We start from the raw sequence: 18,516 nt of genomic DNA on the forward strand, positions 1-18,516 counted from the left end.
TCCAGTAATTTTGTGGTCTTGGAGTATGTACTTCCCCCTTGCCCTTTTGTATTCTCCCTGTCTGACTGGCATGGCGAATTGCTAAATACATTGCAAAGCAGTACTGTTCACGTTCATGTAAAAACATAATCCTCTGTTTAATCCCCCTCTTCCCCAGCAACAATTTAAGGAATTCACAAATAAATCACTGATTTTATTTCAACGACGTAGCAGAGGCAAATATCAATACAGAGCAGACTCTGGGTCTCCCCTACCCTACAAAAATAAACCCAGATCATCTTTGCAGTTAATCCGGTAAAATTCTCCCCAGCGTTGTTTTCCCCGCTCCCAAAATTAATTGCCACCAGCTGCTTGTGCCAAGCGTGCCGTCCCCTTCCTCAGCTCCAGCCGAGGGTGATGCTGGCCGTCCCCTTCCACCCGGGTGACAACCAGCACCCAGGACCCACCTTTCCTTTCCCAGGGACAACCCCAAATCACACCCTGCCTCTGGAAGATACCCAAATAACCTCCTCTTCCTCCTCCTCTCGCCCAGCCTTGCAGAGAACAGAAGAGTGATGGCACCATGGTCGGCCACAGAGACACGTGGAGGGCAGGGAAGGGAAGGTCGGGAAGAAGGGAGCCGGGGAGGCGGCGGGGAGGGAAGGGGAAGGAGGGAGATCCACTCGTACAGATGAAACTCCATGCAGCCTGGCCTCCTACCCATCCCCTCCACGGAGCGATGGGGAGGGGAGCGGTGGGGCAAGCTGAAATGGCACCTTACCTTCGCTGCAGTCCTTCCCCCGGAAGCCCGTTTGGGAGCAGTCGCAGACGGCCTGGTCATTGAGCACCGAGCAGATGCCCCCGTTGAGGCAGACGTCCTCCCTGGCGCACAGGCGGCTCTGCTCGTCGTCCAGCTGCACCTCCTGGCTCTCCACCGGTGACACCTGCGTGTAGTTGACCCGGATGTCCGTTATCCAGCCCTTGAAGGGCTCCCGGTCCTTGACGGAGGAGAGCGTCAGCTTTAGCGTCGCTGACCGCAGCTCTGGCGGGAGTCCCCCTAAGAAGAGGCCGCTGAAGACAGTCATGTCCCGCCGCTTAGACTTCACCTCCACCCACTTGGCCTCGGCCCGGTCGATGATCAGCGTCGTGTTCTTGAAGTGGCGGCGGATGACGACGGCGTGCCAGAGGTTGTCGTTGACCGCCGTGTCGGAGAGCAGGGTGGCAGGTTCGGCGCAGAAGATGGAGAAGCTGAGCTGCAGCCGCCCACCCTGGGTGAGGATGAGCTCCAGGAAGTCGCAGAAGCCCTCGTCATCGAAGTAGAGCACCAGCCCGCTGGAGCTGCGCGTCTTCATGTTGAAGCTCATCTCGCTCTCGCAGCAGGCATTCCACTTGGGGAAGCGGGTCCACTGGCCCTCCGCCCCCGGGAACTCCAGCCCGCTGCCCAGCTCGGCCCAGCAGCCCAGCAGCAGGGCCAGCCAGAGCAGCAGGCAGCCCCCGCGCCGCACCAGCGCCGCCCCCATCCTGCGCGGCCTGGGGCGGGCGAGCGGGGCGGCAGGGCCGGCGGGGGGCGGCGCTGGGGCCCCGGCGGCAGACAGGGTAAAATCTTGCCGGGCGCCGGCCGCGCTGGGAGGTTCGGGCGTGCTCACCCCCGCCCCGGGCGCGGGGGTCGCTGCGGGGGACTCCCCGGGGCAGGGGGCTGTGAGTGCCCCGTGGGATGGGGTCAGGCGTGGGGAGGGGCCGGGGGCCGCTGGAGAGGACCCGCGGCAGGGGGAAGGCGCTGTTGGGTCTCTTCACTGGTCGCCCAGGTTTCCCAAAAGATGTCCGGGAGCGGGTGAGTCAGCAGAAATTTTCCCCAAAGCCAACATTACCAAACCGGGAGAAAAAACCAAGATCGATGGCAAAACCCTCCTCCAAGCGGATCCACCAGCTCGGCAAGACCGTAGCAATATCCCAGCGCGTGCGCGCTTCTTTTTACATCCTCTCCGCCAGCTGTAGTTTCCCAGGAAGCCAATTACCGATCCCAGCGCTGCCTCCCTAGGACGGATCCTCTTGTCAGATCACGGACTGTCTGCCATGGTGCTAGAGCAGCGTCAGCAGACGACAGGACTCATCGCTCATGGTTTCCTGAGCTGCCTCAATCCCAATGGGGTTGAAACCCAGAAGCTGTCAAACAGCCGAGTGGCTACTTGACATGCAAAGCCTGACAGCTCCTCTTCTGTTTGCTTGCAAAAGGCCAAGGCTAAGATCCGGGGAGGGGGGGGTGATTTTCCTCTACTGTTTTTGTTTCTAATCTGCAAAGAATTGAAACAGAATAATAAGAAATGACGACTAATAACATGTTAAATCATAAAGTTGATCAATAGTGGATGTTTGTGATTAATTTCTCGTTTCAACTGCTGTTCGACATTAGGAAAATGAACTGCTGCTGTAATTTTGGAGTTACTGAGAAATCATAATAACTTGCAGCGCTAAACCTAAATCTTAATGTATATGCTTCTACTAGATTACATTTTTTATGGTATAATCCATATGTAAACTACTTACCTTTCCAAAACTTTCCAATATTTTAGTAACATATTTTATTATTACAAGGCCGATGTTGAAAAGGGAAGGTGGTGTTTATTCTGCAATTTGTTTTATTGCAATTTATTTATGGAAATACCAACACCTGAGAAGCTATAGGGTCCTATTAATGCAGATGATGCTACCAAACCCAGTTCTAGTTCTTTCCAGTGCAGCTCAAAAACATATAAAGTGGACTGAGCTCCCAGCAGGAACTGGCAGGCTTCACTGTACATGGCACACCTACTGGTTTATTTTCATGGGGTGAGGAAGAATTGCAATGGTTTCTTAGAAGGCTTTTTGAAAATCTCAAACTACATTTTTCTCTGCCACCTGGTTTCTTTTCCTGCTGATATTCTCTGTTATGGCAGGGAAAATCCAATTCAAGCCAGCTCTGATGTTGACATTATTCACAATGCAGATCAGCTAATCCCAGGTGTTAGTCCTCTGAAATGGGTTGCAGTATTTTATGTGTGTTTACTCAGCTGCCCTTATTTAAGAGGACAACTCCTCACTTTAAAAATAATATATATGCCACAGTTCACTCTCATCCTCTGAAGAGGTCTCTGCATTCAAAGCATTTCAGCAGAGAGGCTCCCCTCTCTGTTTTCCTCCCCCAAGCTGCTACATATTTTCTGGAAGGTGTGTATTAGCAGATCTCTCCTGATGGAGCACAGGATCTCCAACACCTCCCTCACCCACCGCTTCCCCTTCACCTCCCTCCCATTTCTTAGCCAGCAGCACTTAGGCAGGCAGGATATCACGTCCAGAGCTGCTGCCAAGCCCTTTGCTGGGCTGGGGGTGTGTGTGGATGTGTGTGTGCGTGGGGAGAGGGGGTAGAGATGAGCCTGCCAGGGTGAAACCTGCTTTAAGACAGGCACACACCTCAGCTGCCTGCACCTGACACGTTCAGAGCTGCTAAGTCACCTCCTACTCTCTCTTTATATTTAATTTCATTCCTCTAAATGTCAACACGTTTATTTTTATTAGTTGTCACACGCGAGGTAGGCAAGAGCAGCAAAAGGGAGGCAAGGAGAACCCCCAAACTTCGCGGGCAGATACCAGCCGTGCCCAACCAGCACCAGCCAGCGCCGGGCAGCAGAAAGCCCCCGGGTTTCCCCCTCTCCGACCTCCCTGCCCCTCAGCAAGAGCCACCTCTGGCAACGCCGCTGCCAGCCGAGGGATTTCCGGCAGCTCCTCTGCAAAGCGCGGTGCCCGGGAGGGCCCGTGGCGGGAGCCCCCGGCCCACCCCCGCTCCTCCCGACCCGGTAACCCCGCTCCTGATTAGCGCCTTTTTGGGTAAGGGTGCTGGTTGCGGGCAGGGGCGACGCTCGCTTGCGGCACCGCGCCGCGCCGACCCGCCGCTCTGCCTTCAGCACCCGGAACAGCTCCGCCCTGCGCGGCCCGACGGGGCGGCGGCGGCCGATCCCCGCGCCCGCCCGCGGCAGGAGCGGCCCCGCCGCTGCCGGCTGCGCCCGGGGGAATCCCGCCCCGCGTCCCGCAGCCTCTGCACCGGCAGGGGGTTGGACACGAGTGGGAGCCCCCACGTGCACGAGTGGGAGTCCGTGTGGGTGCACCGGGGGCGGGGAGGGGAGGTGCGGACGGCCGCAGGGCCCCGCTGCGGCGGAGGGGAAGGGGGAGGCGAGGGAGCGGATTTGGGGTGCGTGGGGGTGCGGAGAAGCGAGTGCTGGGTGTCGGTGTGAGACACGGCGAGCGTGCCCGGGGGGCGCGGCGTGAGAAATGACTTGGAGGAGTGTGTGTGTGTGTGTGCGCGCGTGGAGGGGAGGGTCCGGGGTGCGTGGGTGAGGAGGGGGCTGCACGTCTGTATGTGGGGAGAGGACGCGTGGGGTGCGCGCGCGTGTGTGTGTTCCCGAGGGTTACGGGGAGCTGGGGCTGGGCTGGTCACCGCGCGCCTCAGGGGAAGCGGTGGGTGGGGAGGAAATGCGGGAGGTGCCGCGGGGAGGGGGCGCGGGGGCCGCTCAGAGGGGCGCAAGGGGCGCGGGGCGGGCGTCGCGGCTGCGTGAGCGCAGAGCGCCGGCCGTCCTTGCGCGGGAGCGCACGGGGGGATGGAGGGAAGGAGGGAAGGGGTCTGCGCGGGGAGCGGCACCGTGCATGGGGCGCAGGGGCGGGAGGCTGCCAGGAGCCCGTGGTGTGTGCCGCGGGGGGGAGGGGCGGGCAAGGACGCGCGTGTGAGTGTGTGAGCGTGTGAGCGCCCGCCGTGCGTGCCAGAGCGATCCCTACAGGTGTCCGCGGAGAGCCACCGAGAGGGGATCCCACCTCGAGAGCATCCCTGCCCGCTGCCGCTGCCTGCCTCTGTCTGCGGCGCCTGCCTTCCCCTCTCACTCACACACACAGCAGCAGCGAGAGGGGGAAAGAGAAAGGAAAGAGAGGGAGAGAGAGAGAGAGAGAGGAAGAAAGAAAGAAGAAAAAAAGAGGTGAAAAAAAGGAAACAAAAAAAGAGAGAGAGATGGGAAGACTGAAAAAGAAAGGAGAAAGACCGAAGGAAAAAAAAAAAAGAACAATTGCTTATTTATTACTGCCGATATAATTCACACACTGTCAATAAACAGCACAGTCTTGTCTAGTCATTTCCAAAGCAAAGGAACACTTTCATTCTCAGAAGAGGACAAATTATTAGCATATATATCTCAAACGGGCTCTGAAGTACCAGACATCCCTCCCAGTAATGTATATGTGTATACACATGTATGTAGTGAGAACTACACACAAACCAACACAAATGTAGCTATTGCAATCAGTGCCTCACCAGTGAATTAATATGCGTCCCCTACCCCTCTACAACCATTTTTTTCTTCAAAAAATATGACTTAGTCACAGGTGCCCCGATTGAGCCTTTTCAAATTAGAAAAAGAGAGAGAGAGACACCCATAGGTCAATAAATCCTTAATAAATGCCAGGTCGGCTGGCATGCACAATCCTTGGCTGAATCCTTATTGTATAAAATACACAGCATTGTCTCTGGGTGCGGGGAAGACCAGAGAGTTCACAAATTACCGGATGAAATAAAAGGATTTGAAAAACAACCTTGCTGCAGCCAAAGGGAGAAGCGCTCTAATTCAAAAGCAGACTTAACAGCATCATTAATCTTTTCCTTTCATTTCTACGTAATTTCTAGAATCAAATTCTTTCCTAAGCGGCTGGAATGATCGATTTTGCTACCCTCCCAGTCTGCAGATGTCTTTATTTTAATATGCTTATGATATAATTTCTACCCCTTCAAAAATGCATAGCATCAGCAGGAACCTGAACAGTTTCGAACACGTATCAAGGAAGCCGGGTGCCCTCTTTCTTCTGGCTCACAATAGAAAATGTCCCAAATTATCAATGCACTTCCTGCACAAACCCCTCGCCTCTTCCAGACCGCCGCCGATAAATAACAATAATATTGCGATATTCGTTCCCATCGCTGCCCCGGCTTTGCGTTTCACCGGGGCAGCTCACGCCAGGGAAAACATGCAGCAGATTGATTTTATTCCTGAAGTCTCACAGACCCCCTCCCCTCCTCCTCCCGCCTTTGCGAGGGATAATAAATTACCGCATCCAACCCTTAACTTCTACCTCCGCTCCACCATCTCCTCTCCTCGCCATCTACCTCCCCACAACGCCGCACGCAAACCCACCAGCCTCTCTCGCGCCGCCGCCTCCTCCGCCGCCGCCGCCGCCACCGGCTCCGCCGCGGCAAAGCGGGGCTCGTCCTCCGCGGCGCCGCTCTGCCCGCGCTGCGGACGCGCCTTACCTGCGCGGGGTGCCGCGGGCCGGGGCAGGCGCGGCTGGCCGGGGCTGCCTCTGCCGCTCGCCGACGGAGCGGGCGCTGCTGCGGGTGCGCGGCGGCGGCGGCGGCGGCAGCGGGCGGGGGCGGCCGCCGGGAGCGAGGGGCGGTGCCGCCGCGTGACGCCGCCGCGCCCGTCTGCCCGCCGGGGGCGGTGCCGCGCTCGCTGCAGCCCCCCCCGCCCCTCCGCCCCGCCCGGCACCGGCACCGGCACCGGCACCGGTACCGGCACCGGTCCCGCCGCTCCCCCCCTCCCGCCCCACCGGGCCCCGCCGCCGCAGAGGGGCACGGCGCGGGTCGGGGGCGCCTCCGCCGCTCCAGGTGGGAGGTCGCGTCCGGAGGGACCGTGATGGAGAGGAACCGCTGAGGGCAGTGGTGGGCCGGGGGGGTCGGGGGAGGGGAAACCCCGGTGCGTCGGCGGAGCGAGGCCGGTGTGGATGGGCGGGCACGCTGCTGCCGTCCGATGGCCGGGGAGTTTGCACGGACGGCACATCTGCAGAGCCTCAGATGCTGAAACACCGCGAGGGCCGGTGGGCACCTCTGCCAGCTGCCCAGCTAGAACTCTTCTTTCTTTGCATGGGTTTTTTTGGTGGGTTTTGTTGGGGTGGTGGCTGATGTCGTTATTTTATTTTTTTTTCTCCAGAACTGAAGCTGGCTGGATTCTGCATGGCATGTGGGATAATGGAGGTATAGACTTGTGACCAGAGCACACCCGAGGACTACACCTGCAACCACAGGAGCAGCATTTGGGAAAGCCCGGCCGCTTTCTGGTGTAGCGTTAAGCCTGTCTGACTGTATGTTGCCTCCAAATGGTCACAAACTAATAGGGAAATTGAAGGCTTCTCAAGATCATTGGGTTTAGCTGCATGGAAAGTCTTTGATCGTGCCAAACACTCAGCTCTGTCTATCGATTGGCCTTCTAACTTTGTACTCGGTGGCCTACAGAAAGGTGATAAACTGATTGTAAGTGATTTGCATGTAGCCTTAGCCAAGGTCCTGGCAACTTTTGAAAACAGAGCGATGTTTGTCACACTGAGTCACAAGAGCACTCCAGTATTGGGCATCCCAGAATTTTCTGAGAATGCTCTGTGCAACCATACTTCTTGTTGTCCAGGGTGTGAACGTAGCAACTTAGTTTTGAACTGAAACTTCACAAATAAGTATATAAAAAAAAAATAATCCATTCTCCCACTACAGTCCCAGAGGAGCTAGCCTTACGATTTTTTTTTAATGAAAAAGGCTTCCTCACAGATGACAAGTTTGATGAGGTAACCAAGCAACATGTTAAGTAATGAGAATAAAAGCTTGCTAGATATGCAATGTATCTTCAGTACTTACAGCATAATCAGACATCCCTTTTTGTTCAGCCAGATGATATCAATATCCAGTTATTTTCAAAGAGTGAGAATTTCTCTTGACAGTTCTAGTAACTTGACCCATGCAGACAGAGGAAGAAGCAAATATGTCTTCTGCTATGAAAAGCATGTAAATTGTAGGCTGCAATATAATAAGTGATATACATTTTTAAAAAAGCAAAATTGTAACCTGATAAAAGTTAGTATTTTTGTGTGTGTGTGTATATATACAATGTGAAAAATAGTATCTTCTAACTGTGGCCTTATTTTTATTGTGCTGATGGTTAACACATGGTAAAGCTTCTTACGCTCTTAGATGGGGAGTGTAAAAGCCAAAGCCCAATCCACCCTGGATGTGCTGGCATAGTGGAGGTGCTGGCACAGGTGGAGGATTCTTCCACCTGCAAACTGAGGACAGCTCAGTTATTCCAGCAGTAGCCAGAGGATGTTCATGTTCCTCTAAATCTGTAGCAAGAAGCCTGCTACAGTCAGAGGAGGGCTGGGAAGAGCCCACATCGGAATAGAGCAATGAGATATTGAGCCAGGAAGATACAGGGAGATTTAGGGAAATACAGTTTCTTTAATTTAATGGTGTTTTTTGGTTGAGTTTTAGAAGAATGTATTACTTCTGTCATTCTCAGCAATTGTTGCAGCATATGGTGTCATAGTTGATTCATTCTGAAGCAGCACACACACCAAAAAAAAAAAAAAAAAAGAAACAAAAGATGAAACGTGATTTCCAAACCCTCTCTCTTTGTAGGTCTTTCAGCTTGACAAATGTATGGAATATCTTGTAAGAAGCACATGGCCTTACAGAAACCTGACTTTCTTCTGCATAAATTAATGTTCTGTGTTATACCAAAATATTTATAGATTTTGAAAAGTAAAGAGATAAAAGCAGCAATGATATTCTTGGAAACAAACCAATCATATTTTCTGTCAGTGGGAATGTAGTACATTATCCAACTTGCAAGTCTGAGACCTTTTGGAGGAATGTATATTGTCAGAACAAAGTGCCTTTGAGTCATTAAAAAGTACATATGTGAAATTGTCCAACAGTTGTAATTTTAAATAAGAGATTTGTTGGCAAGCTGAAGGGAACGCTGGAGCTGTCTCCGAGGCACACACATGCAATCGGCATGTCTGTCAGAGCTAATAAAAAAAGAAATAACCAGTCAAGGATGTGCAGAAAAAATAAGAATAATTCTGCTGAGGAAAAAACCCCACAATTAAAATCAAACTAGAGATGCTTGTAGAGAACACTGGTGATCTGAGCAGACATGAGAAAGATATGAGGAGGGAGAAAGTTATTTCTGGGACAAAGACAGCAGGAATTATTTTAAAGATTTGAAAGAGATAAAACATGTTTCTTTGCTGAAGTGGTCCAGGATAATGTTCAATAACGGGGTGGTTAGATTTTTGGGGTACCTCAAAGCTCTGTTCTGGTTATAATCACTCCACATTTGCCTGACATCTTTCCCTTCTGTGGAGCTATCATCAGTAATCCTTCTATACCAAACCAAATCTTTGAGAAGAGCCTCAGACTCACTAGAAAGCTGACCCGTTGCATCATGTTTGAACCCAAGTTTTTTTAGAGGACAGCCAGTCACATTTTTTTTGAACAATTCAGTAGTACCTTTTGAACTTGGTCCAGAGTGAAGAACAGACAGGATGACAGATGTGTAGCAGAATAACGGAGCGGTATGTAATTGTCTGTATCTGCATACAGCCAGTGAGGTTTACAGCGTGGAGGAAGAAAGGTGTAATTTCTGCCTGTTCACTGCCGTATTACTGGGCAGTCGCAGCTGTGGGCAAAGAAAGTACAGGTAAATCTAAGGCAAGAGGAAAGTAAAAGAAGAAAGTCTTGGAAGAAAGACAGCATGTTACCTAGGTCCTCATTTGCTCAATTCAAACTAATAGAAGAAAATTTTGAAGTACTTGAAGATCTTGAAGTAAAAGAAAGAGACAAAACTACAGGATTCAACAAAATTAATTGCAGCAAATTATCAAATACTGCACTGGGGGTATTTGACTGAGACGTATGTCTGAATTCAGAAAACAGAACTGAGAGGCAACTAACTACATGTGAATTGGGTTTGATAGTTTCTCTAGATAATGCATTTTTGGAGCTAGCTTATACCTAACTTTGGAGGATTAAGGTGTTAAAAACTTGCTTAAAGCCAATTCTGAAAGGATAAATAATAAAGTAAAGGAGCATACTTATGAGGATTTAAAATATTTATTGACCTTATACCCAGCACTGGTATTTAATGATATTTCCAAGTCTTCTGCTATTTCAGAAGCTATCAGCTGTGTTTAGTGATATTATATTCTAGTCATGAAGAGAGGATTGGAGACTCACATAGTTATAGGTGGCTTTTGGGCTCCAAAAGTAGTTTTGTCCAAAGAAAGCAAACATGATCAGAAAATGCGGAGGCATATCCGAGGATCAGAAGATATTTGTGGACTCTTGGTAAGTTCAAAACCTCAGCTGACCATTTCAAAGCTGACCATTTCAAGGCTTACACATGTGTTTCCTTGGACATAACTGCTTCCTTGTATTTACTGTAATATTGAAAACTTAACACAAAACATGTTCAAGAGACTTTAACAGCAATAAGTAACATCTTGCTGAAGATCTCCATTTGATCCCCAAGATTAAAATCTTGGGATGATTCAGAGATTAATGTAGATGCCACTTTTTGGCTTGGTAGCTTCATTGCAGGGAATTGCTTAAAGCAGGAAGAAAACCAGACCTGTTTAATAGTTCAAAGCATAAATATAGATGGTATCTATGTATATGAAACATGTGTGAGACAATGAATTAAAAGTTTTATTATTTATCAGGAGTTTCATATCCAACCTGTGGGGTTTTTTTCATTAAATGAGAGGAAAATTTGATGAGTGTGAAGATAATTCTATTACTAAAACATAATCATCATAGAGGAAAATGTAGTGTGAAGAATACAGGAGCTACCAAGGCCTCAAAAATCCTTAAAGTGCATTTGAAAAGACATCATTAGTGACAAAAAACTGTAGTTTGATGTCTCTAAGTCTCAGAGCTGAAGGTGCAGAACACTTTCACACATACCAGTTCTAACTCCTGTTGTGCACAAGGCTTGACTGATGGGCACAGCAGCACACATTGCCAGGAGAAATCCATAATGAAAGACCCCGTATTAGCTCTTCTGAGCTGTGCAGAAACTCATTTATCAGCTAGCCCTGTTGATGAATCTTCAGTGTGTTTCAGAATGGATTATGATATGACACAAGTAGCAATGGTTTTCTCGCTGAAGCTCCATGAAGAAAGTCAAAGGGGTGCAAAATGTCCTTCTCAATATATACGTTTGGATTTGACAACCTGTATCGGTCAACTGGGCAAAGCATGGTAAAACAGAGAACTGTTAAATCAACTGGCAAAAGCACATTTGGTTTGATATTGACTCTGTTAATAAGAAGGTTGTTGTAGAATTTTCTTTATAGAAGAGTTTGGTAGAATTGTTATGAACATCAATACTATGATTTTTTTTAAAACTGTTAGACTAACTTTCATATTACTGATCCTACTAATTTTAAAAGAAGCCCCTCTGTTCACGTCTCAAAAAAGTGATTATTGTGAACTTTACGTTGTAACATGACATACCATATATTAAATATTTATGCACGCAGCAGATATACATCTCAAGGCCATCCTTGCAGATTTGATCTTAAGACTAATACTTGTAAATACTGTGCAACCAAATGCCTTTGACTGCAAAAATATAGGAACTAAATAAATTTAGAATAGCTAAGTCTTCTTTAGTTTAAATGTTTGCTTTTTAATGTCTTACAACAGTTTTTAAGCAGCAAAGTATAGGCAATCCTTTAGATAAGAAAGAAAATTGAAGAGAACAACAAACTGTTGTATGTTGTTGAGTGGACAACTTTCACTAAAAGAACTTGGAAGCTCCTGTCATCCCATAAACTGCCTGAAGGAAATGTGTAAGAACTCCCACGGTAAACAGACGTGGGATTAATATTTTGTTGCAATCCCCAAGAGAGATTATTTATACCCTGAAGTATTTTGCTTAATATTTCTTTCAAAACTCTTAACATTTAAGAGTCTTTTATAAATGTTTCTTATCCAATTTCCCATAATTCCTTTTAAAATCTCACTAAATTCCTACTCATATGTAATTGATATAATTTACATGAATGCCATTTGTGTGTCATTTGTATAAATTTGCATGAAATCCATCATCACCATTCAGCCACCTTCCTCGTCCTCTTTGCCAGGATCACAGAGACGCCTGGATACGTCAGTGAGTTCAGGACCCCCACGTGTTAGGAGAGCTTCTGGGTAGGCTCTGCAGCGTGTGGCTCCGAGTACAAAGCGAGCTCTTCTCCAAAGACCTCGCGAATTGAAAAACAATGTATAGCGAGTCTGTAAGGCTGGCAGAATGACGGGATATTTTAGTGTAAATTATCAGTGTGCCCAAATCATAGATGTAGTATGCAAATTAGCAGAAGCAATCAAAGAAATTGCATCTCGCACAGCTGCAGGATTTGGGCTTACGCGGGAACTTCCCTCGAAGGTGCTGAGTGCCCTCAGCTCCCACTAACCACTAATGTGGGCTGAGGGTACTAGGAAGAACTTGTCCCATTTTGAATCAAGCCTTTTGATAGCTTCAAGAAAATCTCTGATTATAATAATTTGTTTTATAATGTGTCACTCTACACTTATGAAAAATGAGTATACTTGCTATAATTCAAGTATTCTACAGATACTTAGCTGTACTAAAAGTGTGCCAAGTATACTAAAAATATATTACTTTTCATAAGGGTATAATTTCCTAGTAATCAGAAGATATACTCTGATTCAAAAATTGCTATAATTGTTAATGTTGGTAAGAATTACTGAGGCATCAAAGCAGAGGAATATTTGTGGTATGAAGCTGCAGATAGGTAGTTGAGATCATCGGTGTTTAAACCATAAATGATGCACCTGCTGAAGAGATTCACCAAGGGAATACTGCAGTGTGCCAGCTGGCTAGTATTTTTACACTTCAGGGCAGTTTTATCGTTGGGTTGCCTAGTTCAAAAAACCTTTCACTAAGGGAAGTGAGAGTTGCCCTTTCCAGAAATTGCAGTATTAATTACTATTAGTTTAAAAGCTTCATTCAGCTTATTTTTGTTTAGTCCCCACAATCTGTCTTGAGAGTCCTCAGTGTTATCATTACTTCTTAACAGTTCAGGTGTTTGTAACACAGTGCAGAAGAAAGTATCAGAGGAGGCAAGTAGCAATAAGACAAGGGCCCAGATGAAAGACAGATTAGAAGGCAGCAATGATGACAGCTTGGCGATGCAGTCACTGTACGTGAAGTGGTAAGAAAAAAGAAAGCAACCAAAGTTAGAAAAAAAACCCCAAGAGTTGTTGTTGGAAATAAAGAAGAGGGCAAAGGAAGGGTGACGAGCAAGACACAAACAAAAATAATTGAAAAGCAAGTAGGAACCAGGTACAAGGAAACAAACCAAAACTGCTTGATGATGGAGCGTTTTGGCTGGAGTCAAAAAAGAAGTAATGAGGTGTAGGAAAAATCATAAATACTTGGGCATCTGATGAGTTTACACTAGCCTTAAGGAACAAAGAAGATAGAAAGTTGACGACTCAGGCTGTATGGTGGAGACAGAAGCAAACCCTGGGCAAAACCAGAAACATTTGCATTTAGTTGTATTACAATCATGCCAAGGTCAGAAATACTGGGAGAGCAGATTGGAGCGGTTGGGAGAATTGTCTGTGGCTGCTGGCAGCACCTTCCCCAGTGCCTGGTTGACACACATGTTCTGTGGCACAGCACGATTTCTTGTGGCTGATCCCGTGGTGCAAATTGGACTGGAGAGGGTAAACTTTCCACTGCTATACATGAATGTTGCTCTTGTGGTCTTGTTGGAAGGGAAAAATAGCAAAAGATGTTCTCATTATTTCCCTTCTGTTCAGCACTAAACCTACTCACTTCAAGGTTCAGACTAGACAATGCTATATATTGCTTTTCTTACACAATGATAAAGATGTTTCCGGTCTGACCTTCTAAGCAACCAGTGTTGAACATGTTAATGCATTTGCCATAAACAAATTCTTAGCAGCATTCAAACATGTCTCTAGCTCCATAGTTCTTTCTAGTGCCACCTGCAAACACCAAAAAGTGCAAGAATCCAGGACAGACGGTTCTCTCAGCCCAGGAAACTACTCCTTCTACGCAATATGAATTCAAACTTTTCTGTAGGATCTGGAAGGTTTGTATCTCTTTCTGAGAAATATACTTCTCTGATGTGAGGATGTAAATTGCATTTGTGTTTTTAATACTGCCAAATTAGTGTTTGCTTCATGTAATCTTTGAGCCATACTTTGTTTTTCCTGTTGCTGTTTCAACTGTTTACCTTCCTCTGCCGTGTTCAATAGATAGAGTTATTTTTTACTCTTGTTCTTTCTCTGTGATTCTTTCCAGCCATTTTGTGACCGCGGCCTTCGCCGACTACTGCTTTTGATTTAGCTGTACATTTGTGCAAAAATACCATAGCTACCAAAGCAGTAGGAAAAACAGAGATTTCACAGAGACTTACATAGTGGCAGGAGAAAAGGTCAAGATACTGCATATTTTTAACAACAGATTCAAGTTCTCTCTCATGTATTTGGCAAACTCTTGTTTTGCTGGATGCATTATAAGACAAAATTTTATCGTTCTGTAGCCAGGTACCCCAAATTGAACAACACACAATAATCTGAAGAAGGTTTTAAAGATCCAGATTGAACTGCGATTACTAATTAGTAGCTATTCTCTACTAATATTCCTCTGTTGTCATAGATGCGATGTGCTGGTTCAGTGATGTGTATTCATGTTTTCTCCACATTATTTTACATTGCATTCCTTATACATCCTCTCAGCAGCAAACTTCTTTGGCTGTAGTGACTGTTGGAAAGGTGTCTTCATCTACCGATTATGCTTATTTCAAGTTATTTCAACATACATAGAAGCATTTAACTTGACAAATGATAAAAGCATGAAGTAATAAGCTTTTATTTTAAAGATGAATAGGCTGGATCATGCTCAATTATTGCTAAAGCAAATTGGAAGCTAGAAATTACTCTACAACCTGCTTACAAGATATTGTTTAGCTTGAGTTCTGTATTTATCAGATAAGCTTATGGCAATGTCTTCCAAGAGGACGGATCATTAGTAATTGCCAATTTTGAAGTATTGCTGGGTCAGAAAAAATAGTTCTGGTCTTGCAGACAGTGAAATTACCATGGTTATGTTGGTTATAGACAGAAGACCTGGGCTAGTATACCTCAAGGCTTTGATCCTATAATTTAGCTAACGCAGGACTCCAGTAGGGCTTCCCTCCTGGTTCTGAGAGCTTATATTGATTCTTAGGCATTCAATGACTTAATGCTACAGGCAGAGAAACACACAGATTTTCCTGATGTTTGCAGGTTTCAGGATGTTAAAATTATGCAAATTGAGCACAGTTTGCCCAAAAAGCAAATTAGCATTGTGCACCTGTAGCAAGCATAATATGTGTATTTCAACGAAAGTATGAACATTCAGCACATTTTTACCTCATTAGCACTCCAGGGGTAGCAGTGACTTAATTCTTTGCTGTTGCAAGCTCTGTAGCTGCTACCCATAGACATTTTACAGTTGTCCATAAAACACGTTTGTCAAAAACAAACATAAATTTTATGAAAAGTATTGAGAATCCAGGGCAATGATTCATTCCTTTATAGAGTGAGTGACTCTGCTCAGGGTATAAAACCTTTGGCATCCTAATTCTGTGGGGCATAAAAAGGAATGCCACTCTCAGAACTGGGCTGCCTGGCTTTGTAACACTTCAGATTTGGAAGCAGATACTTGCTATTCGGGATGCAGAAATCACAGAGCACCTGTTCGGACCATATGAAGCTGCATTTTGGAAAGGAAGGCTAAGATGAAAAAGGCCTAGGAAGAGCATGATCCAAACCCCATGGAAGTAAATGGACTTCACTGTGACATGGTGCAGAATGAAGGAAGGGAACGTAAAATCCCATCTGTTTGTGTGTTTCTCTTGGTTTATGACAGATTTGTTGTTGGATGGAAAAAGTAAGCTGCAAGTCTCCACAAAGTGGTAATCACTTTGATATGAGGAATAAAAACCAGTAAGTTATCGTTGCATTTTGCCCCAAATGCCAACTTTTTTTTTTTTATAGTTGAATATAGAAGATCAAAAGTTTTGCAGTGACCTTGTTAAGTTCCCTGTCACATGTTGGAAAAGACCTGTTTTGAAAGCTTTCTTGTAATCACCCTTGAACTGTCCTGTTATATGAGCAACAAACCTTCAAGACAGTTTAGTTTTTGTTTCCTGTTAACTGAATTACTAAAAATGTTCACCTTTTATTAAGAATGCCTTTTTTTTTTTTCCCTGAGTTGTCCTCCTCCTGTTCTTTTCCAGGTTTAATTTTGTTTGTTTACTATTTTATATAGATTTTAGGTATTTTAGGATTTTAATGAGTTGTTTTATATGGTAACTTTTATACAGTACGCTTTGCTGAACATTCAGCTAAGTCCACAAGTGTCCCTGTAGATGCTATAGGTACTTCTGAGTGACATCTGAACTTTTCTTTCTTTTGAATAGTCCCAAATCTGTTGTTAAAACATCTTGAAATTCAAATTTAGACATAATATAGGATATAACCACATTAAGCACATCAGCTGCGCATAACATGGAGCTGTGTTAACAATTTTCTGCCGTATTGATGAATTGTTAACTATCAACTTATGTTACAAGCCTGAGAGCAATTATGAACATATAGCTGAAGGTACCTTCTCAATCCACTGTTTAGAAAAGCTGGCAATTTCTGGGGGATGTATAGAGAATTTAATGGTGAGCAATACTAGGAAATAACCAATATTAAAATGCTATGCAACCTCATCTAAAAGGTTTGCTGAAGTGTTTGTCCATCTGTCTCAAAAAGAATACTGTTGGATTTCAGAACAGGTTCAGGAATAGGAGAGGAGAATCGATGACAATGCTGGGACATCATAGGAGCGCTCATAAAAAACCTGAAAAGACCAAAGTTTCCTTTATGAAGAAGAGTAAAAAACCACCCTTGCCAACAATCCTCAAACCTACAGAATAGCCTAAAAGAGAATAGAGTGGAAGTTATTGTTTCTTATCATATACAATGAGGAAGATATTCTGTGAAACTGAAAGGAAGCTGATGCAAATCTGTGGGAAAATTCTTTTTCACGCAGTGTATAATTAAACTATAAAACACATTTGCACAGGTTGCTACTGAGGCCAAAGACTAAGCAATGTTCCAAAAAGGTTTGAATATTCATGTAATGATGCAGAAATTGCAAAATGTTGATAATGTTGGCTGCCAACACATCTTCGAGGACTGGTAAACTTCAAGATGCCACCAAATCCTTTGCAGTTCTATTGGGATGATTATCTGCCATAGTAGTGGTATGCAGTTCTTCCTTCTTGATTTGAACCATCTCAACCTGACCAGTGTGAGAGACACCCTGCCAAAATAAAAGGACCTTGATTGTGTTCCAGTAGGGAACTGAGAAGAGCTTTTCCTTCCAAAAGTGGACTCGTGTGTGTGTCTTCTACTTCCTTCAATGGGTTTTCTTTCTTCCCAGGATAGTTGTTATGTTGCTGCACCATTTTGTAGATAGACATACATCTGTTCTGCTCATGCAAGAGTTAGCCAGCTGTGTGCCAGCTGTTAGCATAGCACTACGTCTGAGCTAATGAGCCTTGCTGAGGTTTTTTTTTCTCCATAAATGTTCCAAGGGCTCTTAATCAGCAGCAGATTCTCTGCTGAGTGATGTATGACATCGTTTGCTCTGCTCTCTCATTCTTGTGTAGCTGTGCTGTAGCCTGTATGCAGACATTCAGTGACCTGTTCAGTAAACAAGTACAGCCTATTTAAATTTATGAAATGTCCATAGGCAGATGTAGATTTGAACATGACATATTCATCATTTTACTCATCAAATCAGGTGTCTGCAGACAGAATAGCATGTTCATTATTTGCCATTTTTTTCAAACCTGTGTAATTTTTATTACTCAAGCTGGTCACATGAATATTTTCGCAAACAAAAAATATAGATTTCAGTGTTACTGTGAAGCAAGGAAAAGGGGTTGTGAACATCAATAAAACTGAATTCAGGACTGATGTTTTAAAAATATATATTCATATTTGCAAATATTGCCTGCAGTATTCAGTAGCAAACAACTGACTTAGGGACTTAGGGAAAAGACTTTCTGATGTAGCATGTTTTTTACTTACATAATTAGGAACCGGCAGCTACTGTCTGCAGTAACAGAGCTTAAAGATTATTAATACGTCCATTCTCCCTTCTTTGCATTTGAAAGAATTTATCACTCATTAGTACATTGTCAAAGACAGGATTATGTTTTGGTCCTATGTGCGCTCACAGGGAAACCCCTGCCAACTCTTTTAGTTGCTGCCAGGAAGCCAGTGAACAGAAAATGTTTTGGGTTTGGGGGTTTTTTGTGGGTTTTTTTGTGGGGTTTTTGGTGGGTTTTTTTGTTGTTGTTTTGGTTTTGGTTTGTTTTTTTTTCCAGAAGCATGGAAAAATAATAAGCATTATCTTTAAAAGGAGAGTCCTTAAGAATAGAAACTGCAGTGATGATCATAGGCAATAAAAGGCCTCTGCGCACCTGTCACGACTGTGGTCAGGGAGTCTCAGTGTCCCTCCCAGGAGACCCGTGAATTTCTTCTGTCCTCTCTTTACTGTGTCCTCTTATAGTTCAGTAAAGGCACGCTGAAAGTTGAGTAGT

The 18,516-nt window shown here is 45.6% G+C and overlaps 1 protein-coding gene across 20 annotated transcripts in view; it reads right to left on the minus strand.

Moving 5' to 3' along the window:
• NRXN1 (neurexin 1) overlaps positions 1 to 6,425 on the minus strand; it is a 735,823-nt gene extending 729,398 nt beyond the window's left edge. For all 20 annotated transcript variants that reach the window (XM_054820730.1, XM_054820729.1, XM_054820728.1 and 17 more), the window contains exons 1-2: positions 6,299 to 6,425; positions 761 to 2,270 (exon numbers count right to left, since the gene is read on the minus strand). In XM_054820730.1, coding sequence (XP_054676705.1) covers positions 761 to 1,499 — 739 coding nt within the window. In that variant the 5' untranslated portion in view covers positions 1,500 to 2,270; positions 6,299 to 6,425. The remainder of the gene's footprint in view (positions 1 to 760; positions 2,271 to 6,298) is intronic.
• Between the last annotated feature and the right edge of the window lie 12,091 nt (positions 6,426 to 18,516).

This window comes from Grus americana, chromosome 3 (assembly GCF_028858705.1).
Source record: "Grus americana isolate bGruAme1 chromosome 3, bGruAme1.mat, whole genome shotgun sequence".
Taxonomy (NCBI): Eukaryota; Metazoa; Chordata; class Aves; order Gruiformes; family Gruidae; genus Grus; species Grus americana.